This window comes from Anomaloglossus baeobatrachus, chromosome 1 (assembly GCF_048569485.1).
Source record: "Anomaloglossus baeobatrachus isolate aAnoBae1 chromosome 1, aAnoBae1.hap1, whole genome shotgun sequence".
Classification (NCBI taxonomy): domain Eukaryota; kingdom Metazoa; phylum Chordata; class Amphibia; order Anura; family Aromobatidae; genus Anomaloglossus; species Anomaloglossus baeobatrachus.
In genome coordinates this window covers 787,406,214-787,431,656 of record NC_134353.1, presented here as the reverse complement: position 1 = coordinate 787,431,656, position 25,443 = coordinate 787,406,214, and the positions used below count along the sequence as shown (strand labels likewise).

Genomic DNA, 25,443 nt, shown 5'->3' with positions numbered 1-25,443 from the left:
CTTCTGGGCTTCCGCTTCCTTCAGGGCTGAAAGCCCATTCTACCAGAGCCGTGGGTGCGTCCTGGGCATTGCGGCACAGGGCTACGGCTCAGCAGGTGTGTCAGGCAGCGACGTGGTCTAGTCTGCACACTTTCACGAAACACTATCAAGTGCATACCTATGCTTCGGCAGACGCCAGTCTAGGTAGGCGAGTCCTTCAGGCAGCGGTTGCCCACCTGTAAGAGGAGGGCCGTTCGGCTCTTTTTATTGAGGTATTCTTTTACCTACCCAGGGACTGCTTTTGGACGTCCCAATTGTCTGGGTCTCCCAATGGAGTGACAAAGAAGAAGGGAATTTTGTTTACTTACCGTAAATTCCTTTTCTTCTAGCTCCTATTGGGAGACCCAGCACCCGCCCCTGTTCCCTTCGGGCTGGTTGTTCTTTTGTGTACACATGTTGTTCATGTTGAATTATTCTTTTGGTTCATGGTTCAGTTCTCCGAACATCCTTCGGATTGAATTTACCCTATACCAATTCATAAGTCTTCTCCTTCCTGCTTTTGCACCAAAACTGAGGACCCCGTGATCCACGGGAGGGTGTATAGGCAGAGGGGAGGGGTTACACTTTTTAAAGTGTAATACTTTGTGTGGCCTCCGGAGGCAGAAGCTATACACCCAATTGTCTGGGTCTCCCAATAGGAGCTAGAAGAAAAGGAATTTACGGTAAGTAAACAAAATTCCCTTCTTTTCCTATACCTCTGGCGATACACAAAATTCTTGATTTTTTTGCAGTCAGGTTGCAAAAGGGGTTGGCACTCAGCTCACTTAAGGGGCAGGTTTCATCTCTCTCAATATTCTATCAATGCCGTCTAGCTTGCAATCCGCAAGTCAAGACCTTCCTCCAGGGCGTTTCCTATCTAGTTCCCTCCCCGTACAAACGGTCACTGGACCCATGGGAACTCAATCTCGTTTTGGACTGTCTCCAGAGGTCCCCTTTTGAACTTCTTAAGGAATCTTCTCTTGCTCTTCTCTCCTAGAAGGTAACATTCTTACTGGCGATTACGTCCATCAGACAAATTTCAGAACTGGCAGCACTCTCTTGCCGCAAACCCTTTCTGATCTTTCATCAGGAGAATGTGGTTCTACGCCCCCTTCCGGATTTTCTTCCGAAGGTTACTTCCCCGTTTCATTTGAACGAGGACATAGTTCTGCCTTCCTTTTGTCCACACCCAGTCTATAGGGTGGATAGGTCTCTACATTCGCTATACCTCGTGAGGGCTCTCAGATATTACGTATCCAGGACATCCCCTTTAAGAACATGGAAAGCCTAAGAAAGGACATGCAGCTTCATAGGCAACGCTGGCTCGCTGGATTCGCTCTGCGATCCATGAAGTCTACCGCTTGCAACTCAAGCCCACTCCTAGTGGGCTGCGGACTCATTCCACACGAGCAGTTGGCGCCTCTTGGGCCATTAGGCATCAGGCTTCAGTGGAACAGGGGTGTAAGGCCGTGACCTGGTCTTGCCTACATACTGTTTCAAAGCATTACCGAGTCCATACCCAGGCTTCTGCTGAGGCGAACCTAGGTAGGAAAATTCTGCAAACGACAGTGGAGCACCTATCTCAGTAGGCGCTCCTGGCTATCTGGGACTGGTTCCTAGTCCTTGGGTTGCATTATTTATTGTTTACCCACCCAGGGACTGCTTTAGGACGTCCCATGGTCCTGTGTCCCCCAATGAGGCGTCAGAGAAAAACGGAATTTTATGTACTCACCGTAAAATCGTTTTCTCTTAGCCATCATTGGGGGACACAGCACCCTCCCTGTTGCCCTGTTGGGCCTTAGTTTTTTCTCTCTCAGTACTTTTTTGTTAGGAGTATTCACTCACGTTTTTTGTTACTTGTTCTCCTACTGCTTGTGTACTAAAACTGAAGTAGCCTGGCTGGGCCAGGGGGTGTATACTGTAGGGGAGGAGCTAATATCTTTGCATCTACTTAGTGTCCTCCTATGGATAAGCAGCATAACACACATGGTCCTGTGCCCCCCAATGATGGCTAAGAGAAAACTATTTTATGGTGAGTACACAAAAAAAGTGAAGATAAAACGAGATCAAAAAGTCATGATAGTTTTGTTTTTTTTAGGTTTGGTGACTGTATAAACCTGGTTTTGCTGTAATACTACTGACCAGAGCAATAAAGCTGCCTAATCACTTATATTGCGAGGTGAACGGCGTAAAAAATAAATACAATCAATTCTTCAACTACTATTGATTTTTTTCATGCTGCCTTTAACCCCTTAACGACCCATGATGTACTGGGTACATCATGGATCGTGTGCCTGTAAGCCCTGCCCCCGGCAGGCGGCGGCGATCCGGGCACATATCAGCTGTTATCAACAGCTGACATGTGTGCCTGCTAGCCGCGGGTGGAATCGCTTCCACCCGCGGCCATTAACCCCTTACATTTCGCTGCCAAAATCTGGCAGCGATATGTATATGGGCGCCGCCATGACAGTCACTTACCCCGCCCCCACTGGAAGTCACGTGACATGATCACGTGACTTTCGGTGGTTGCCATGGTAGCACAGGGTCATGTGATGACGCCTGTAGCTAACATGACTCACTTCCCCTCAATGCCGGAATACAGCCGGCATTGAAAGTAAAGCAGCAAATCTGCAGTTGTCAGCTCTGTAGCTGAGATCTGCAGATAGTGCTAGTAAAATAAAAAAAAAAAAGTTTTAAAAAATTAAAAAAAAACCTAAAAGTTCAAATCACCCCCCTTTCACTCCATTGAAAATTAAAGGGTTAAAAAAATAAAAAATACACACATATTTGGTATCGCCGCGTTCAGAAATGCCCGATCTATCAAAATTTAAAATCAATGAATCTGATCAGTAAACGGCGTAGCGGCAAAAAAATTCCAAACGCCAAAATTACGTTTTTTGGTCGCTGCAAATTTTGCGCAAAATGCAATAACAGGCGATCAAAATATAGCATATGCGCAAAAATGGTACCGTTAAAAACGTCAGGTCGAGACGCAAAAAATAAGCAATCACTGAGCCTCAGATCCCGAAAAATGAGAACGCTACGGGTTTTGGAAAATGGCGCAACACGTGTGAGTACAACTCGTCCCGCAAAAAACAAGCCCTCATATGGCAAGATTGATGGAAAAATAAAAAAGTTACGCCTCTCGGAAGAAGGGGAGCAAAAAACAAAAACGCAAAAACTGAAAGTGCCCGGGGGCTGAAGGGGTTAAAGGATTGCTATATGGCACTGCTCATAGTTATCCTGCGCTCTATGCTGAGTGCTTGCACGGGATTACATGTAAGGGTGCGTTTCCACAAACATGTATAGCAGCATATTGGACGCATCATCTTTTCGCTGAGCTGAGTCCAAACTGATGCGTTGTGCGGTACATGCACAATGGATGGATTTATAGTAATCTCATCCCCACTGTGCTTCTATTATCCGCAGTGTAAACTGACATGTACCACGGCTTCCCTAGATGCAGTATGTCAATTTATGCTGCGGAGATGCAAGTGTCCTCAGCTTGGAAAACAGAGTCTGCTGTCTCATTAGTGAATGGTCGTGGGTTTCACCTGAATCACGTATTTTGGAAATGTAGATGGAAACACCGATGTAAGTGCTATGCATAGAGCACAGGATAAATGTGAACTGATCCAAAATGTTCTTTACCCAAATCGACACCAAATAGCATTCAACTCAACCCACAAAAACACAAATCCTCACTCAGGTCTGTCATCGGCTAACAGAAATATAGGGGGCTTCCACTTTACTGGTAGCACAAAAGCTCTCAAAAAAAAACTCTGACTTTTTTGAGGGGGGAGCCAGTCAAATCTGCGCTCCCAATCCAAATGCTCCCCTTCCTACTGAGTTCCCCAATGTGCCTAAACCACAGTTGGCATCCACATGCTTGCCATTGTTGTAGTGAGGAGAGCCCACTAAAATGTACATGAGTGCAGGTTTACAGAAGCACGAGCTTGGGCACAATGTATGGGCACTACAATGTACTGGGCACAAGGGCTTATTTGCAATTTTTAATTCTGCAACATTCACTGTGTTTGACACCATGGGTGTTTTCCAGAGACTAAATAATCACTGCACATGTAGATGAATTCCCAAAGGGGTTTAATTTCCAAAATGTGGTCATTGTTGGGATTTCTTCTGTTCTAGCACTTAGAATAGTTTGCAGACTCCATTTGCATAATCTCTAAGAAAATCTGTGCTCCAAATATCAAAAATATTTATTTTCACAGCTTAACATTATAAACTTCTGTGAAGCTTTCAGGGTATCAAGGGGCTCACCAAACATCTAGTTTCCAAAATGGGGTCACTTGTGGGGAAGATCTACTATTTAGTCACCTCAGGGGGTCTCCAAATGCGACATTGCATCCGCTAATGATTCCAGCTACTTTTTGCTTTCAAAAATTCGAATGGCGCTCCCTCCCTTCTGAGCCTTGCCGTGCGCCCAAAGAATTATTTTCCACCACATGTGAGGCATCCGCATACTCGGGACAAATTGCACCATAAATTTTATGGTGCATTATTTCCGGATACCCTTGTGAAATGTAAAATTTTAAGGCTAAAGTAACATTTTTGTGCAAAAAAATTAAAATGTTCATTTTTTCCTTCCACATTGCTTTTGGTTCCTGTGAAGACCCTAAAGGGTTATTAAACTTCTTAGATGTGGTTTTGAGTACTTTGAGGGGCGCAGTTTTTAGAACAGTATTACTTTTTGGTATTTTCTGTCACCTAGACCTCTCAAAGACACTTCAAATATGATGGGGTCCCTAAAAAAAATGATTTTGTTGAAAAAATGAGAAATTGCTGATAAACTTTGAACCCTTCCAACTTCCTAACAAAAAAAAAAAAATGTTTCAAAAATTGCACTGATATAAAGTAGACATGTGGGAAATGTTATTTAGCAACTATTTTGTGACATAATTCTCGGATTTATGGGCATACAATTTCTAAGTTTTTAAAAATTTCTGAAATTTTCACAAACACAAAAAAATTTGCATAAATTTACCACTATCATGAAGTACAATATGTCACAAAAAAACAGTCTAAAAATCACCGGAATCCGATGAAGCGTTCCAGAGCTATAACTTGTCACTGGTCAGAATTGTAAAAAATTTTAATGGCCGGGGGTGAAGGGGTTAATAATACATTTTTGATTTATGTGGTGACTTTTATTGAAACCGTGCCAACACTCACTGAGAAAAAGGCCTCTGTAGATATCTGGTTAAAATAAAACCAAGCATATGACTAATATGTGCACAGATGAGCATTATCATGATGAAAAATCTAATTAATGGAGATGCTGCTTTCCTCAGAAGCCTTTTTTGGACCTCCTGTAAAGACCCCCAATGCACAATAGATCGCTGTCGGACAAACAATTTGATTCCGCCGACTCCTCCATTTACAGGATTGCTGAACTGAGCCTGCGTTATTGCTGGCAGATGACTGTGTCCTGTGTTCACACAGGTATATTTCACAGTCTGTATACAGACTGCAATAAATATTATAATATAATGTGCATAATGGCAGCCAAGATGGAAGGCTCACTGACTAAACACATCTGACACGCATTTCACGTATGCTCAGTCGGGTGAAACGGGCTTCAGGTACGTTAGGTGGGTGAGACTTCCATCTTGGCTGCCATGATGCATGTTGTTACATTACAATATTGATTTTAATTGTATTTTCTATAAACTTCTCTTTTGGCTGCCATTTTTTGCTCTTACTATGTATACTTATTCTTTTATTGATTATGCCTTATTCTTTCCACTAGCACCAGTTTTTACTTTAGAAGTGTTATTTCATTTACCCATCAACACAGATCAATTGTGTCCTGTATGTTGGGACCATTATTATTTATTACTTTTCCTCTTTTAAGCTATTGTGTTTTTATCGCCTTTTTCTTTGTCGCTCCATTGGGAGACCCAGACAATTGGGTGTATAGCTACTGCCTCCGGAGGCCACACAAAGTATTACACTTTAAAAAGTGTAACCCCTCCCCTCTGCCTATACACCCTCCCGTGCATCACGGGCCCATCAGTTTTTTGCTTTGTGTTGAAGGAGGCACACATGCACACAATGCTCCACATTTTAGTCAGCAGCAGCTGCTGACTATTTCGGATGGAAGAAAAGAGGGCCCCTAAGGGCCCCCGGCATGCTCCCTTCTCACCCCACTGAGTCGGCGGAGTTGTTAAGGTTGAGGTACACATTGCGGGTACAAAGGCAGGAGCCACATGCCGTTTTCCTTCCCCATCCCTTAGGGGCTCTGGGTGAAGTGGGATCCTAACCGGTCATCCAGGCACTGGGACCGGGCTCCCTCCGCAGCCCCTGGTGGTATCTGCCGGACAGGAGACTGAGTATCGTCAGGGACAAGGCCCTGCAACTACAGGTACTCTGTGTCCCCTTTGGGACGGTGCATGGAGCACCTGGGCCTCAGACGCTGCAGCGCCTGCAGTGTTGTTTTTTGTCCGGGACTACCGCGCCGACTGTGCCTGCTTGTCGGCCGCGGTTTTTACTTTAGTCCCCGGCTTTTGCGGCCTAGTACATTAAACTCCCGCCCCCGGGCCTGCCAGTCAGGGGCAAGGGCGGGACGGTCGGTCTGACGCCGACAGTGAGGGCTGGAGCACACATTGCTGTCCTCCTCCCCCCTCACTAATCCCTATGGGGCACCAGATTCCCGCACTTTTGTAAGTTACGCCCACGGCTCCCTCCTCCCCTGTGAACGCCGACAGCCATGTTTTAACACATACTGCCGGTGGAGGACTTCTGGCTGCAGCTCTGGGAGACCCGAGGCAGGGAATCTGGTGGCCACACACCGCTGGAGCGGTTGGTAAGCCACACCGGTTACCGGTGCTGGTCCCCCTAGGGTGCTGAACTGTATATAGATACATTATATTTGTATACTTTTTCCGGTTCAGCTGTACTGTTAACTTGTGGCTATATACCCTCAGTGATCACGCTCCTGGGAGACAACAGCATGTCGTTCACAAGGAGCAAGGGGGCCAAGGCACAGGGTAATTTTGCTACCTGTACCTCTTGTGCGGCTATGTTACCTGCAGGTTCCACCTACCCTCACTGTGAGCAATGCTCGGCCCCTGTGGCACTCGCTCAGCCGGAGCCTGAGGCACTAGGGGGTCCCTCGGCCCAGGTAGAACCGCCGGCCCCCCCTGTCCAGATGGCAGGGACAGAGTTTGCTGTTTTAGCCGACAAACTCTGAGTCGCTTTCTCATTCCATGACTCAGTCTATGGATAAATGGTCTGCTAAGTTTTTAGAGGTTTTGCAGTCCAGACCGGCCCTTACACAGGCCCCGGGCACTGCGGGATCACCCCCAGGCACCTCTCAGTCTGCGACTAAGCGTGTTCCTGGTGTGGCCTCTAGTTATTACGTGCAGGACTCCGGCACGGACCGCAGTCCCAGACCAGCTAAGCGGGCTCGCTTAGAATCTTCCCCGACTTCATCACGCAGTTCGGGGTCTCAGCTTGAGGATTCTCTAGAGGAGGAGGCGGAGGTCGCAGCTCAGGACTCTGACCCTGACGTTGCGCTCAATCTGGATACACCTGAAGGGGACGCCATAGTAAATGACCTTATAGCGTCCATCAACCAGGTGCTAGATCTGTCTCCCCCAACTCCGCCTACAGAGGATTCGGCTTCACAACAGGAGAAACACCAGTTTAGGTTTCCTAAACGTACCCGGAGTGCTTTCTTCGATCACTCTAACATTAGAGATTCTGTCCAGAAGCACAGGGCTTTCCCGGACAAGCGATTTACTAAACGCCTTAATGACACACGTTACCCCTTCCCCGCTGACGTGGTTAAGGGTTGGGCTCCGTGCCCCAAGGTGGATCCTCCAGTCTCTAGACTGGCGGCTAGATCAGTAGTAGCAGTGGCTGACGGTGCATCGCTCAAGGATGCCACTGACAGGCAGATAGAGCTCCTACTGAAATCCATCTATGAAGCCATAGGCGCGTCTTTTGCCCCAGCCTTTGCAGCTGTGTGGGCACTCCAGGCTATCTTAGCTTGTCTGTCTGAGATTAATGCGGTCACCCGTACCGCTGCGCCACAAGTAACATCCTTGACTTCTCAGGCGTCAGTATTTGCATCCTACGCCATGAATGCTGTCCTGGACTCGGCTAGCCGTACAGGGGTAGCATCCGCCAATTCTGTGGCAGTCCGCAGGGCCATGTGGCTACGCGAATGGAAGGCAGACTCTGCTTCCAAAAAGTTCTTGACCGGTTTGCCTTTTTCTGGCGACCGACTGTTTGGCGAGCGATTGGATGAAATTATTAAGCAATCCAAGGGAAAGGACTCATCCTTACCCCAGTCCAAACCAAACAGACCTCAGCAACGGAAAGTTCAAGCGAGGTTTCGGTCCTTTCGGCCCTCAGCCAGATCCCAACCCTCCTCGTCCAACAGGCCACAGAAGAACCAGAGGAACTCTTCTGCATGGCGGTCTAAGTCACGTCCTCCAAAGACCACCGGAGGCACCGTCTCCAAGGCGGCCTCCTCATGACTTTCGGCCGCCCCAAACCGCATCCTCGGTCGGTGGCAGGCTCTCCCGCTTTTGCGACGCCTGGTGGCCACATGTCCAAGACCGATGGGTGAGAGACATTCTGTCTCACGGTTACAGGATAGAGTTCAGCTCTCGTCCTCCGACTCGTTTTTTCAGAACATCTCCGCCCCCCGAGCGGACCGTTGCGCTTTTTCAGGCGGTGGACACTCTGAAAACAGAAGGAGTGGTGATCCCCGTTCCCCTTCAGGAACGCGGTCGCGGTTTTTACTCCAATCTGTTCGTGGTGCCAAAAAAGGACGGCTCATTCCTTCACGTTTTGGACCTCAAATTGCTCAACAGACATGTGACAACCAGGCGGTTTCGCATGGAATCCCTCCGATCTGTCATCGCTTCGATGTCCCAAGGAGACTTCCTAGCATCAATCGACATCAAAGATGCCTATCTCCATGTGCCGATCGCTCAAGAGCATCAACGCTTCCTGCGTTTCGCCATCGGGGACGAACACCTTCAGTTTGTGGCACTGCCTTTCGGCCTGGCGACAGCCCCACGGGTCTTCACCAAGGTCATGGCATCCGTCGTAGCGATCCTACACTCTCAGGGCCACTCGGTGATCCCTTACCTAGACGATCTCCTAGTCAAGGCACCCTCACGGGTGGCTTGTCAACACAGTCTGACCATTGCTCTGGAGACTCTCCAGAGGTTCGGGTGGATCATCAATTTTCCAAAGTCAAAATTGTCTCCGACCCAGTCACTGACGTACCTCGGGATGGAGTTTCATACTCTCTCAGCGGTGGTCAAGCTGCCGCTGGACAAACAGCGGTCGCTGCTGACAGGGGTGCAATCCCTTCTTCGGGCCCAGTCGCACCCCTTGAGGCGCCTCATGCACTTCCTGGGGAAGATGGTGGCAGCAATGGAGGCAGTTCCATTTGCGCAATTTCATCTGCGTCCACTCCAATGGGACATTCTCCGCAAATGGGACAAGAGGCCGACGTCCTTAGACAGGAACGTCTCTCTGTCTCTGGAAGCCAAGACCTCGCTTCAGTGGTGGCTTCTCCCCACTTCTGTGTCGAAAGGAAAATCCTTTCTGCCCCCATCCTGGGCTGTGGTCACGACGGACGCGAGCCTATCAGGATGGGGAGCGGTTTTTCTCCACCACAAGGCTCAGGGAACCTGGACTCCGACAGAGTCCTCCCTTCAGATCAATGTTCTGGAGATAAGGGCAGTGTATCTAGCCCTCAAGGCGTTCCATCGGTGGCTCGAGGGCAGGCAGATCCGCATACAGTCGGACAACGCCACGGCGGTTGCGTACATCAACCACCAGGGCGGCACTCGCAGTCGTCAAGCCTTCCAAGAAGTCCGGCGGATTCTGCTGTGGGCGGAGGCCACAGCCTCCACCATCTCCGCGGTTCACATTCCGGGCGTAGAAAACTGGGAAGCAGACTTCCTCAGTCGCCAGGGCATGGACGCGGGGGAATGGTCTCTCTCCACCCGGACGTGTTTCAAGAGATCTGTTGCCGCTGGGGAACGCCGGACGTCGATCTCATGGCGTCTCGGCACAACAACAAGGTCCCGGCATTCATGGCACGGTCTCAGGACCACAGAGCTCTGGCGGCGGACGCCTTAGTTCAGGATTGGTCGCAGTTTCAACTGCCTTATGTATTCCCTCCTCTGGCAATGCTGCCCAGAGTGTTGCGCAAGATCAGGTCCGACTGCCGCCGCGCCATCCTCGTCGCTCCAGATTGGCCGAGGCGGTCGTGGTACCCGGATCTGTGACATCTCACGGTCGGGCAACCGTGGGCGCTCCCAGACCGACCAGACTTGCTATCTCAAGGGCCATTTTTCCATCTGAATTCTGCGGCCCTCAACCTGACTGTGTGGCCATTGAGTCCTGGCTCTTAGCGTCCTCAGGGTTGTCTCAAGATGTCATTGCCACTATGAGACAGGCCAGGAAACCAACATCAGCCAAGATCTATCACAGAACTTGGAGGATCTTCTTAGCCTGGTGCTCTGAGAGGGGGTTTATCCCCTGGCCATTTGCCTTACCCAGGTTTCTTTCCTTCCTTCAATCGGGATTGGACAAGGGTTTGTCTCTCGGCTCTCTCAAAGGTCAAGTCTCGGCGCTTTCCGTGTTTTTTCAAAAGCGTCTAGCCAGGCTTCCGCAGGTCCGCACGTTCCTGCAGGGAGTTTGCCACATAGTCCCACCTTACAAGCGTCCGCTGGAACCCTGGGATCTCAACATGGTTCTACTGGCTCTTCAAAAACCACCTTTTGAGCCGCTGCGGGATGTCTCTCTATCACGTCTTTCGCAGAAGGTGGCATTTCTAGTGGCGGTTACTTCACTCCGTAGAGTGTCAGAGCTTGCAGCGCTGTCATGCAAAGGCCCTTTCCTGGTATTTCACCAGGATAAGGTGGTTCTGCGTCCGGTCCCGGACTTTCTCCCTAAGGTGGTGTCCACTTTTCATCTCAATCAGGATATCTCCTTACCTTCATTTTGCCCTCATCCAGTTCACCAATGTGAAAAGGATTTGCACTTGTTAGATCTAGTGAGAGCACTCCGGATCTACGTGTCTCGCACGGCGCCACTGCGCCGCTCTGATGCGCTCTTTGTCCTTGTCGCTGGCCAGCGTAAGGGGTCGCAGGCTTCCAAGTCAACCTTGGCTCGGTGGATCAAGGAACCGATTTTTGAAGCCTACCGTTCTTCTGGGCTTCCGATTCCTTCAGGGCTGAAAGCCCATTCTACCAGAGCCGTGGGTGCGTCCTGGGCATTGCGGCACCAGGCTACGGCTCAGCAGGTGTGTCAGGCGGCTACCTGGTCGAGTCTGCACACTTTCACGAAACACTATCAGGTGCATGCCTATGCTTCGGCAGATGCCAGCCTAGGTAGGCGAGTCCTTCAGGCGGCGGTTGCCCACCTGTAAGAGGGGGCCGTTGTTTCGGCTCTTTTTATCGAGGTATTCTTTTACCCACCCAGGGACTGCTTTTGGACGTCCCAATTGTCTGGGTCTCCCAATGGAGCGACAAAGAAGGGAATTTTGTTTACTTACCGTAAATTCCTTTTCTTCTAGCTCCTATTGGGAGACCCAGCACCCGCCCCTGTTCCCTTCGGGCTGTTTGTTCTTTTGTGTACACATGTTGTTCATGTTGAATTGTTCTTTTGGTTCATGGTCTTCAGTTCTCCGAACATCCTTCGGATTGAATTTACCTTAGACCAATTTATAAGTTTCCTCCTTCCTGCTTTGGCACCAAAACTGATGGGCCCGTGATGCACGGGAGGGTGTATAGGCAGAGGGGAGGGGTTACACTTTTTAAAGTGTAATACTTTGTGTGGCCTCCGGAGGCAGTAGCTATACACCCAATTGTCTGGGTCTCCCAATAGGAGCTAGAAGAAAAGGAATTTACGGTAAGTAAAAAAAATTCCCTTCTTTTCTTGCAGATTTTAATCAATACTGCAAGGAAAAACGCATGCCAGCAAAGTGTAGGAGAATTGTGACTTGTTGCGCACACTACTTCTTTTTTCCTTGCAGATTTTGTTGCCACAAAAAGAAGCCGAAAAAGAAGTCAATTGTTTGTGGGGTTTTTTCTGTGTTCCTATAATCCCTTTCAGAGATTCATCACTACATGGGATTATAGTGCAGCGCTTCACCTCACACACCGTGCATACAGCATTGTGTATGTGTGTGAGGCTCTCCGTAGCTCAGTAACCCAGGATTGCCATGGTGACAGCTCTGGGTTACCATGGCAGTGATCGTGTGCCTGTGATCGCATTACAGGGACCCAATCACCAGGGAGAGGTACGTGATCCCTCTCCCTGCCTCCTTAATACTACGATCACATTGATTAAACTACCAGGAGTGTCACGGGCACCGCTCCAGGCAGTGAGAGTTGGGTCGCGGCTGTAACATCAGCCGGAGACCCAGCGGCGATCGCAGCGGGTGCAGTGCCTGAACCCCCCCCTCAAGTAGTGGAAATTTTGCATGGGAACATAAACCAGAAGAGCATTTCCAGGAAATTTAAGGCTATCTTTTTCCAATGTACTTTTACCTTACCATTTTCTCTCTCCTGTCCACAATCATAGTCCTATATTCCACGCCTGTTCCTTGTTCTCCTCCATGTGCACCCACCAGTTATCCATAAACCTCACTTTAGAGGTGCAGTATATCCTTTGGAGGGCTGTTGAAACGCTTGATGTAAAGAATTAGCACCATTTTCACTCTTTTTTTGCAGTAATGCACACACATGTAAACAATATGGTTTCCTCCTTATTCCAAATCGTTTCCATAAGTAAGAAAAGCAAAGTCTGACCAGATCAGTGTTTTTTATGAAATAATGTTAGAGTATAGAAATGATGAGTAGTGATGAGCAAGTACTAAAAAGCTTGGGTGCTCGAAGCTCGGGCCGAGCCTCCCAAGATACTCGTGTACTCGGCCCGAGCAACGAGCCCAATGTTATCCTATGGGAGACCCGAGTATTTTTGTGAAATGACCACCGGCAGCATGTAGACACCCTAAAAATGTCACAAAAGTCTCAGAAGAGTGCTCAAATGACATGGCAACAGCACGGGGAAGACCCCTTGAAGCATTTATCACTCAAAAGTCACAGCTGTGAACAATTTTGTCCGCGTTTCACGCCATTTTTACGGACTCACCAGAAAACCTTCCAAAATGACCCCAAAATGATTTTTCATGGCAGAAATGTTAAGGGCACATACCCAATAGTGAGATAGAGCTGGTGTATGTTACTTTTTGAGATTAATACATGAAAGATTTTACGTGAAAACATTGTGTGGCACTCCGATGTCCCTGAGAAGAGACGTACATGAAGGCCTCTTGAGTCTAATGTGCCCATTTTGAGGAAGTGAGTCTTTGTAGTATTTTCCTTTGCCAGGGCAGTCCAAAATTGTGAGGTTCACCAATGCCCCTGCATAGAGACGTGCATGAGGGCCTGTAAACCTGAAGTGCCCATTGGAAGGAAGTGGGTGTATTATAGTATAGCCCTTTGGCAGGGCAGCCAAAAATTGGGAGGCTCCACGTTGTCCCTGGGTAGAGACGTGCATGAGGGCCTGTAAACCTGAAGTGCCCATTGGAAGGAAGTGGGTGTATTATAGTATAGCCCTTTGGCAGGGCAGCCAAAAATTGGGAGGCTCCACGTTGTCCCTGGGTAGAGAAGTGCATGAGGGCCTGTAAACCTGAAGTGCCCATTGGAAGGACGTGGGTCTATTGTAGTATAGCCCTTAGGCAGGGCAGCCAAAAATTGGGAGGCTCCACGTTGTCCCTGGGTAGAGACGTGCATGAGGGCCTGTAAACCTGAAGTGCCCATTGGAAGGAAGTGGGTCTATTGTAGTATAGCCCTTAGGCAGGGCAGCCAAAAATTGGGAGGCTCCACGTTGTCCCTGGATAGAGACGTGCATGAGGGCCTCAAAACATTGTTCCCATTGCAAAGGAGCGGGTCTCCTGTCGTTGTAATGTCCATTCTGCAAAGAATGGGCGAAAAAATTTACCACTGGGGGTATACCTGAAACAAAGGCCTAAGTATTGCAATTTGTAACGGTCATCATCATGGTGGCGCATGAGGAGAAGGAGGAGCAGTCCAGCGATTATCCAAAGTCCAGAAGTGTGTACCCATGGGTGAGTGGAGGTACATGGCAAACTTTAAATTCCGCTCTCATTTGCTGGTGGTGTGGTGAAGTCTGGCCCAATCCAACCCTTGTTCATCTTGATCAGAGTCAGCCTGTCAGCATTTTCAGTTGACAGGCGGGTGCGTTTATCTGTAATGATTCCACCTGCGGCACTAAAAACACGCTCTGACAAAACGCTAGCAGCAGGGCAGGCCAGGACTTCCAAGGCGTAGAGAGCCAATTCATGCCACGTGTCCAGCTTGGATACCCAATAATTGTAAGGCACAGAGGAATGTCGGAGTACAGTTGTTCGATCTGCAAGGTACTCCTTCAGCATCTGGGCAAACTTAGGATTTCTTGTGGCACTACCCCGCACCTCAGGGGCTGTGGTACGTGAGGGGCTGAGAAAACTGTCCCACATCTTAAAGACTGTTCCCCTACCTCTGGCGGATTGGACTTGTGCCTCTCTCGGCTGTACGCCTCGGTTGTCCACTGATTCCTGACCTATGCCGCTAGCGTTTTGTGAGGGGAATGCTTTGCCTACTTCCGTGACTATGGCCTTCCGGAACTGCTGCATTTTGGTTGACCTCTCCTCCACGGGAATAAGAGACAAAAAGTTCTCCTTGTAGCGTGGGTCTAACAGTGTTACCAACCAGTAATGATTGTCGGCCAAGATGTTCTTAACGCGAGGGTCACGAGACAGGCAGCTTACCATAAAGTCAGCCATGTGCGCCAGACTCTTAACAGCCAGGACTTCAGTAGCCTGACCAACAAGATGACTGAACATGCTGTCCTCCTCCTCCTCCTCCTCCTCCTCATCTACCCTGTCCTCTGGCCAGCCACGCTGAACCGAGGATATGACTGGTGTGCATGTCATATCCTCAATTTGGCCGGAGAGTTGCTCCATGTCTTCATCCTCCTCCTCGTCATAGTCCTCCACTGCACGTTGTGATGAGACGAGGCTGGGCTGTGTGTTATCACCCACACCCACTACTGTTTCTTGCTGCAACTCATCGCGCTCCGCCTGCAATGCATCATGTTTGTTTTTCAGCAGAGACCGTTTTAGAAGGCAGAGTAGCGGTATGGTGACGCTAATAATGGCGTCATCACCACTCACCATCTTGGTGGAGTCCTCAAAGTTTTGGAGGATGGTACATAGGTCTGACATCCATCTCCACTCCTCAGGTGTTATGTGTGGAATTTGAACCATTTCCCGACGGCTTAGGTGATGCAGGTACTCAACAACTGCCCTCTTCTGCTCACATATCCTGACCAACATGTGCAGAGTTGAATTCCAACGCGTGGGGACATCACACACCAGTCTGTGAGCCGGAAGATGCAAACTGCGCTGAAAGCCGGCAAGGCCGGCTGAAGCAGTAGGTGACTTTCGAAAATGTGCAGACAGGCGGCGAACTTTTACCAGCAGATCAGACAGCTCTGGGTATGACTTTAGAAACCGCTGAACCACGAGGTTGAGCACATGGGCCACGCATGGAACATGTGTCAGCTGGCCTCGCCTCAAAGCCGCCACCAGGTTCCGGCCATTGTCACACACGACCTTTCCTGGCTTTAGGTTCAGAGGTGTGAGCCAGTGATCTGCCTGCTGTTTCAGAGCTGTCCACAGCTCTTCTGCATTGTGGGGTTTGTCACCTATGCAGATTAGCTTCAGCACAGCCTGTTGCCGCTTCGCCGAGGCAGTGCTGCAGTGCTTCCAGCTTGTGACTGGTGTGGAGGGTACAGTGGATGAGGATGCGCAGGAGGAGGAGGAGGCTGAAGAGCATGACATTCCGGAGCTGTAGAGTGTGGGTCAAACACTGACTGAGGTAGGGCCTGCAAACCTTGGTGTGGGAAGGACGTGTTCCGTCCCTCGCACAGACTGGGTCCCAGCTTCCACAATATTAACCCAGTGTGCCGTCAACGAGATGTAGCGGCCTTGCCCACAAGCACTTGTCCACGTGTCTGTGGTTAGGTGGACCTTGGGTGAAACAGCGTTGTTCAGGGCACGTGTGATGTTTTGTGACACGTGGTTATGCAACGCGGGGACGGCACACCGGGAGAAATAGTGGCGGCTGGGGACCGAGTAACGTGGGACAGCTGCCGCCATCAGGTCACGGAATGCTTCTGTCTCCACCAGCCTAAAAGGCAACATTTCCAGCACAAGCAGTCGCGAAATGTTAGCATTTAGAACTGTGGCATGTGGGGTGTTGGCAGTGTATTTGCGCCTGCGTTCAAAGGTTTGCTGAATGGATAACTGAACGCTGCGCTGGGACAAGGACGTGCTTGATGATGGTGTTCTTTCTGCGTAGGCAACTGCAGGTGCAGGAGTGGAGGAGGCTTGTTCGCAGGCAGCATGGACAGGGGATTGGCTCGCATGCACAACCAGTGAAGACGTAGCAGTGACATCAGCAAGCACTGCTCCTCGACTCTGTTGTACTTCCCACAAAGTCGGGTGCTTGGCTGACATGTGCCTGATCATGCTGGTAGTGGTCAGGCTGCTAGTTTTGGTACCCCTGCTGATGCTGGCACGGCAGGTGTTGCAAATGGCCTTTTTTGAATCATCTGGATCCAACTTAAAAAACTGCCAGACTCGGGAAGACCTAACATTTGTACAGGCACCTTGTGTCGTCGTGTTGTTCCAGGGAACGGTTGCCTGACTTCTGCCTGGGGCCACCACCCTGCTTCTTACTGCCTGTTGTGATGCTACGCCTCCCTCCCCCTGTGCACTGCTGTCCTCGCTCTGCATATCCTCCTGCCAGGTTGGGTCAGTTACTGGATCATCCACCACGTCGTCTTCCTCTTCCGCACCCTGCTCCTCCTCCTGACTTCCTGACAATTGTGTCTCATCATCGTCCACCACTTGTTGAGACACGTTGCCAACTTCGTGAGAACGTGGCTGCTCAAATATTTGGCCATCTGTACAGACGATCTCCTCATGACCCACTTCAATATGAGCTGGCGAGAGGCCAGAATGTGTGAATGGAAACGTGAACAGCTCTTCCGAGTGTCCAAGTGTGGGATCATTAATGTCCGAGGAGGACGTGTACTCAGCCTGGTGGTAGGAAGGAGGATCAGGTTCAGAAATGTGCGGTGCAGTATCACGGCTACTGACACTTGACCGTGTGGAAGACAGAGTGTTTGTGGTGGTGCCAATCTGACTGGAAGCATTATCTGCTATCCAACTAACAACCTGTTGACACTGGTCTTGGTTCAAGAGCGGTGTACTGCTGCGGTCCCCAAGAATTTGGGACAGGACGTGCGAGCGACTAGATGTGGCCCTTTGTTGTGGCGAAATTAGAGCTTGCCCACGACCTCGGCCTCTGCCTGCACCACCATCACGTCCACTTCCTTGTTCCTTGCCAATGCCCTTGCGCATTTTGCAATGCTGTGCACTGCTGACGTGTATATTCACTACTTGTGTGTTATATCAAAGTTTGTGGAAATTGCACACAAGTGCACCTGTACGCTGCCACCGACAGGCACACACGTGCGGTTTTAAAAACCAAGCACGGACGCAATAAGAACCTAACAGGTTTTTAGGAGCGACAATTACAGACAAGTCAGACACTATCTGGACTGTTTTACACTGTGTACACCAGCCCCAGATATGATGAAGGCTGGTATACGGTCACCACTAGGAATGGCTATATATACCCTGCCTGCCTGCCTGCCTGTATACTGGTACAATAGTCCTGACAAGGACTCTTCTGGTCACTAGCCTGTATTCAGACCTGGCTATACCCTGCCTGTATATAGCAACAATAGTCCTGAGAAGGACTCTGCTACTGTACTCCGACCTGGCTATACCCTGCCTGCCTGTATACAACTAGAATAGTCCTGAGAAGGACTTTTGGTCACACTGTTTGCAGCCCTGCAACTGAAAAAGCTATAAAGGGCCGCAAAGCTTTCCCTGAATCAGCGACACTCTCCCTGCACTCACTGTCTGGATAGCTGTGAGCAGAGCACAGCGCGCCGGCCGGTATAAAGGCTCGGTCACGCTGTGCAGGCCGGCCAATCACTGCAATTCCACAACTAACAGGGCTGTGGCATTGCAGTGGTCTGCCAGCCAATCCCTGCATGAGGGCTGTCTCTCAAAAGAGCGCCAACATGCAGGGATGAAGACCACGAGTATCGCGAGATTACTCGGTCCCCGCCGAGCAGCCCGAGTACAGCGATACTCGTGCGAGTACCGAGTAGTTACAAGCATGCTCGCTCATCACTAATGATGAGATGTGTAATGGAGAAGCATTTTTGATATTTCACCCTAAATTAATTGATTTTCCTTGTTACAGACTGAAGCTGATCTGGTGTCCTCGGGAGGAAGAGCTCGGATAATCCATAAAGAGTCTGACATAATCACTGCTTTTGCAGTAAATAAAGTGAGTGTTTTTCTGCACGGTCAGGTTGTCTCATGTCATTGTTAGGATTGCTTATTATTGTTCAGAGTTTAAGGAGAGAAGTAAGCAAAGACTGTACAGCCTCTAAGTTTACATGACAGATGTGCAACATTACAATGTATTTTTGTATTTTGCATCTATGCTGGCAGTGCATGTTATGAGAGCCAGTGATATTGCTTAAATGAATGACTAATATCAATAGAAGAACAAGTTACCGTATTTTTCGGATTATAAGACCCACTTTTCCTCCCAAAAATTTGGGAAGAAAATGATGTGTGTCTCTTAACATCCGAATGTAGCTTACCGGGTGCTGCCGTCGCTTGTCAGTACGGCGCTGTTGTGTGCATCGGCTCCACTCTGTTCGGCTCTGCTCTATGCGCGGCTGCTATGTGCTGCTCGGCGCACGGCTGCTTTGTGCTGAGCGGCGGGCGGGCGGTCATTCTGAAGATATCAGGGATTCAAATAATGGCGCCTAGAGTCAGCGCCTGCGCAGATGGAGCTCTCAGCTCAAGCTGTCATCTGCGCACGCGCTGACTATGACTGCCATTATTTGAAGCCCTCACCGTAGACTGCCGACATCTTCATAATGGCCGGTGACTCCCTGCCCCCCGCACAGAGCAGAGCGGCGTCATCAGCCTCCGCACAGAGCAGAGACCGCAGTGAGTATCTGGGCTGCATCACCCCACTTCACTGCTGCCCCCTCTCCCTGGTAAGACACCACCAGATTATAAAACGGACCCCATATTTTTTTTTTTCCATCTTTTTTTTTTTTTTATTTCTCCAAATTTGGGTTGCATCTTATAATCAATTGTGTATCAATAATTATTGTTCATCTTAAAAAACGAAAAATACGGTAATTTCCCATTTTCTACAGTTGACAGCTCCAATAGGAGAGTTTGAGACTAAAGGAGCAGAATTAAAATTACTACACATGGCGAGATATCCATTTTCCTTTTAAAAGGTGTATTCTCAAGTTCTTAAATTGCTTTAATTAGACAGCATGAAAATAAGCAAATTACCCCTTTTTTTTCTTTTTGATGTCATGCTCTTGTGCATTGAGATTTTATCTTTTATGGGCTACAGCTCGTTTTCCTTTAGCATGGTCTCTTTAGCCTGCGCAATCTCTCTGGCTGAGAGAGTACGCAGTAGCTGCATTGCAGGAGAGGGGTGTTTTTAAGTTTTTTGGGGGGTTTTTTCCTCCCCTTCTTCCGAGAGCCATAACTTTTTTTTATTTTTCCGTCAATCTTGCCATATAAGGGCTTACTTTTTGCAGGACAAGTTGTACTTTTGAGTAAAACCATTAGTTTTACCATATAATGTACTTAACCACTTCACGACCAATGACTGATCTATCCGTCATGGAGCATGTGAGGTTAAGCCCCGCCCCCTGCCGTGGGCAGGTTGCTGCGATCCGTGCACATCAGCTGTTTTCAACAGCTGACATGTCTGCATGCATGTTACGAGTGGAATCGCTTCCATTTGCAACATTTAACCCCTTACATCTCGCTGCCAAAGTCTGGCAGCGAGATGTATATGCGCGCAGCCATTACATTTACTTACCACCGTCCCCACCGGAAGTCACGTGCGTGATCACGTGACTTTCGGTGTTTGCCACGGTAGCACAGGGTCATGTGATGACGCCTGTAGCTAACATGAGTCACTTCCTCTCAATGCCGGTATAGTACCAGCACGGAGAGTAAAGTACCATGTCTGCAGATCTTAGCTCTGAGATCTACAGATAGGGCAGAGTGAACGGATTGGTGATCGCTATAGCCCCCTAGGGGGACTAGCAAAATTAAAAAAAAAAAAAAAAAAAAAAAAAAAAGTTAAAAAAAGTTTTAAAAAATAAAAAACAAACCTAAAAGTTCAATTCACCCCCCTTTCGCCCCATTGAAAATTAAAGGATTAAAAAATATACACATTTGGTATCGCCGCGTTCAGAAATGCCCGATCTAACAAAATCTAAAATCAATTAATCTGATCAGTAAACGGCGTAGCAGCAAAAACAATTCCAAACACCAAAATTACGTTTTTTGGTTGCCGCAAGTTTTGCGCAAAATGCAATAACAGGCGATCAAAACGTAGCATCTGCGCACAAATGGTATCATTAGAAACGTCAGCTTGAGACTTAAAAATAAGCTATCACTGAGTCATAGATCCCGAAAAATGAGAACGCTACGGGTTTCGGAAAATGGTGCAAAATGTGCGCCACTTTTATTGGACAAACTTGTGAATTTTTTAACCCCTTAGATACAAGTAAACCTATACATGTTTGGTGTCTACAAACTCGCACCGACCTCATGCATCACAATGACACATCAGTTTTACCATATAGTGAACACAGTGAATAAAATATCTCAAACTATTGTGCGATCACACTTTTTTTGTAGTTTTTCCACACTTTTTTTGCTGTTTTCCAGTACACCATATGGTAAAACTTATGGTTTCATTTAAAAGTACAACTCGTCCCCCAAAAAATAAGCCCTCTAATGGCAAGATTGACGGAAAAATAAAAACGTTACAGCTCTCGGAAGAAGGGGAGCAAAACGCAAAAACTGAAAAGGCTCTGGGGCTGAAGGGGTTAAAAACGGCAAAAAATCCAAGTGTGAAAAAAATTGCAAAAAAAAAGTGCGACAGTTTTTGGGATATTTCATTCGATGTGTTCCATATATGGTAAAACTAATGTGTCGGTGTGATGCCTCAAGTTTGTAGACACCAAACATGTATAGGTTTACTTTTATCCAAAGGATTAAAAAAAAAAAAAGTTTGTCCGAAAAAGGCGCACGTTTTTGCACCATTTTCCGTGATCCATAGCGTTCTCATTTTTCAGGATCTATGGCTCAGTGATGGCTTATTTTTTGTGTCTCGAGCAGATGTTTTTAACAGTACTATTTTTGCGCAGATGCGTTTTGATTGCCTGTTATAACATTTTGCGCAAAATATGCGGCGACAAAAAAACATAATTTTAGCTTTTGGATTTTTTTTTTTTTTTTTTGCTGCTACGCCGTTTACCCATCAGATTAAGTGATTTTATGTTTTGATAGATCGGGCATTTCTGAATGCGGCGATACCAAATATGTGTATAATTTTTTTATTTTTGTAACCCTGTAATTTTCAATGGGGCGTATGGGAGTGATCTAAATCTTTTAGGGGTTTTTTATTTAAATTTAAAAAAAAATTACTTTTTTTTTATTTTATTTTATTAGTCCCCCTAGGGGACTATATTTTCTGTAGATCAGAGCAGCATTGGTCTGATTTGCAGAAAAGCTGCTCTTCTCTCACACACGGCGGACTGCTGGCTGTGAGTGGAACTGACTCATGATAACTACATGACCCTGTGCTACCATGACAACCATCGGATCCACTAGATCACATTACGTGACTTTTGATGGCGCCGGGTAAGTGAATGTTTACCACGGCCGGCATGTACTGTGCACTGTGACATTTTCACAGCACACTGTAAGGGGTTAACTAGAATCACAAGGTTAATACTAGAGGTAGTAATTATTATCAAGAACCACCAAATTCCACTACTCTCTTAAAATTATATTTTATTCAATAAATATTTAAAACAGAACAATTGTAATGTTCTCTCTCTTGTCATCAAGACCACATATAGAACAAAACAAATAGTGCAGGTGTCGACCAGTGTTCGACCCTCGCCAGAGGGTAGCCCAGGACAAATGGTTCGTAAGGGAGAACAAGGTTCAGAGGTTTCTTAAGTCAGTATCAGGATAATCCTGATCTACATGGATATTCAGTCTGTCCTCCTGCGCGGTATCCTAGAGTCCTGAACCTCTAGTCACTATAGTTAAACTTACCCTCACTGTCCCTACATTAACCAAATGAAAACTTTTAAAAATCATAAAACCAATAGAAATTTTAACATCAGGGATTTTGCCAACTGCAGAACAGAAGGTGTGGTCTACCTCTGCACCTGTAGCTGCCCACTTGCATATGTTGGCAAAACAAAGAGACAGCTGCGGGTAAGAATTGGAGGACATGTGGAAGACATTACACATAGAAGGAATACAGCACTAGCCAGGCATGTTAATCAATTCCATGGTGGTAATCTTAAGAACATATCTTTTCAGGTTATTTAAGTGATTCCAAGACCCCATCGAAAGGGAGACTGGGATAAAAGAAATTCTACAACGGGAGGCAAGGTGGACTTTCTTGTTGGACTCGGTCTCTCCGGGTGGCCTCAATGAGATTATTAGTTTCCATAGTTTCATCTAAGGCTTAGATTTTACAACCACTATTCTGTGATGTGAGCAGTAACTGTATCTGCTCTAAGCATGCCTGCATGACTAAAAACCGTCGGCTCTCGGGAGAAATAGCGTTAATTTTTTCCCTGGTGCCGCATATAAATACTGTGGCCAGGTACCTTCATAATTTTATTAATCTGCAGATTAACCCTATATCTGCAAGTTATTAGCATTATTTGAGTTGACCGATTCACTTTACAATAAAAGTCGCGTGAATCTGATGGACTTGGGCCATGTGCACACCTTGCGTTTTTTTCTTGCGTTTTGGTTGCATTTTAAACTTCACTGTCATTGACAAAATGCATGTGTTTTGCTTTCCCAGCAAAGTCTATGATAAATCAGAAATTCCATGCGCACCTTTTTTTCGTCAGCATTTTGTTTGACAAATATTTGTCAAAACCGTTGCCTTTAAAAAAAGCTGCATGTCACTTCTTCATTGCTCTCACACTCACTGTCTCTCTCGTCCCATGTCCCACCGGCGTGGCTCGGTTGTCACACTGGTCCCGTGGCCTCTCCTGCTTCTAAAAGTGCCGGTCGCTCATTAGGCTCATCTCATATTCACTGCTTCCCCCGCCCCACTGCGCCTATGATTAGTTGCAGTCAGACAGCGGTAAATCACAGCCGCCAGTGGGCGGGTCTATATCGTACAGTACAATAAATAATTTTAAAAAAAAGGCGTGCGGTCCCCCTAAATTTTGATACCCAGCTAAGATAAAGCCTCACAGCTGGCAGCTGGTATTCTCAGGCTTGGGAGACCCATGTTATTGGGAGCCACCCAGTCTAAAAATATCAGCCAGCAGCCACCCGGAATTGCCGCATCCATTAGATGCGCCAATCCCGGGACTTTACCTGGCTCATTCCAAATGCCCTGGTGCAGTGGCAATCGGGGTAATAAGGAGTTAATGGCAGTCCTAGATTAGTCATGGCAGGCGTCTGAGATACCCTCCATCATTAATCTGTAAGTGAAAGTAAATAAACTTAAACACCCAAAAATCTTTTATTTGACATAAAAGACAAAAAATCACCCCTTTCACTTTATTAACCCTCCAAACACCCCTCCAGGTCCGACGTCATCCACACGAGGTCCCATGACGCTTCCAGCACTGCTACATCTGACACTCATAGCAAGCGGCCATAGAGCATGACTGCTCGCCTTGAACGCCAGTGAGTCGCGCTATCAGTGGTGACGTCACTCAGGTTAGCCGCTGCCACAGCTTGAGTCCTCCACCTGTAACAGCAAGTCACCCAAGTGACTGAAGTGAGCCGCAAGATCTGTGGTGCCGTCACTCAGGTGATTTCCGGTCACAGCTGGAGTCCTTCAACTTTGCCCGCAAATCAGGCAATGACACAGATACAGAGTCGCGCGATGAGAATGAACTCAATGGAACCTCTGACGTCACAGCTACGGGCCCCACACTACTACCTGTGCCGCGGCACCGACATCAAAGGTTCACATGAGTTGATTTTCATCGCGCGGCTCTGTCTGCTGTCAGCGGGCAGTCATGCTCTATGGTTCTCGCTGTGACAGGACAGGCATGTAGCAGAGCTGAATGACTGTGGGATTACTTCGGACCTACAGGGGTATTTAGGGGTTAATAAAGTGGTGAAAGAGGGGTGGTCTTTTGTATTTTATTCCAAATAAAGGATTTTGGGGGTGTATGTGTTAATTTACTTTCACTTACAGATTAGTGATGGGGGCAGGGTCTCATAGATGACTGCCATCACTAATCTAGGACTTAGTGGCTGCTGTGGGTTGCCATTAACTCCTTATTACCCCGATTTCCACCACACCAGGGCAACTGGAAGAGTCGGGTCCACTGCCAGAATTGGCGCATCTTATGGATGCGCCACTTCTGGGGCGGCTGTGGGTTGCTATTGTTAGGTTAGAAAGGGCCAAATAACAATGGGCCTTGCCACCCTAGTAATATTAGCCCCCAGTTGTCTGCTGCACCTTGGCTGGTTTCAGAAAAATGGGGGGACCTCACGTCATTTTTTTATTTTTTATTTTTTTTTAAATAGATTAATTTAAAAACATAGCGCGGGATCCCCTCTATTTCTTAATCGTTCCTTATGGGAGACCCAGACCATGGGTGTATAGCTTCTGCCTCCGGAGGACACACAAAGTACTACACTAAAAAGTGTAGCTCCTCCCTCCTAGCATATACACCCCCTGGATAACCAAATATAGCCAGTTCAATGCTTTGTGTTCAGGAGGATCACACATGCATTCTCATCTGATTTTTGATTTTTGATTTTAAAGAGTTGGAAGAAAAGCGGGTCCAAGCTGGACTCCCGGCATGTTCCTTCTCACCCCACTGTGTCGGCGGTGCTGTTAAGGTTGATTTCAAGGCTGGAGCCTTTACATGCCGCGCTCCTTCACCATCCCTCGGGCTCTGGCTTGAAGTGGGAGCCAGCACGGTTCTCACTGCTTTGCAGGAGACCGGTCTCCATCCGCAGCCCTCTCAGGACCCTGCCGGACGGAGCACTCATCCCTCAGGGACCTGGCCCTGCGTCTCTCAAGCTAAGTATTTGAGACGTTATTGTCAGGGGGTCCCTTGCATTTTTTATTGTTGGGGAGAGTGTGTTAGTTGTTTTGGTGACATTTCCGGCCGGTTCTCTGGTTTTCCCCTGAGAACCGCGCC

At 47.9% G+C, this 25,443-nt stretch overlaps 1 protein-coding gene across 2 annotated transcripts in view; it reads left to right on the top strand.

Annotated features, from left to right (window-relative positions):
- Window positions 1–25,443, top strand: part of DMXL1 (Dmx like 1) — a 330,551-nt gene that overhangs the window by 245,356 nt on the left and 59,752 nt on the right. For both annotated transcript variants that reach the window (XM_075324980.1, XM_075324981.1), the window contains one exon: window positions 18,429–18,515. In XM_075324980.1, the coding sequence (XP_075181095.1) occupies window positions 18,429–18,515 (87 nt within the window). The remainder of the gene's footprint in view (window positions 1–18,428; window positions 18,516–25,443) is intronic.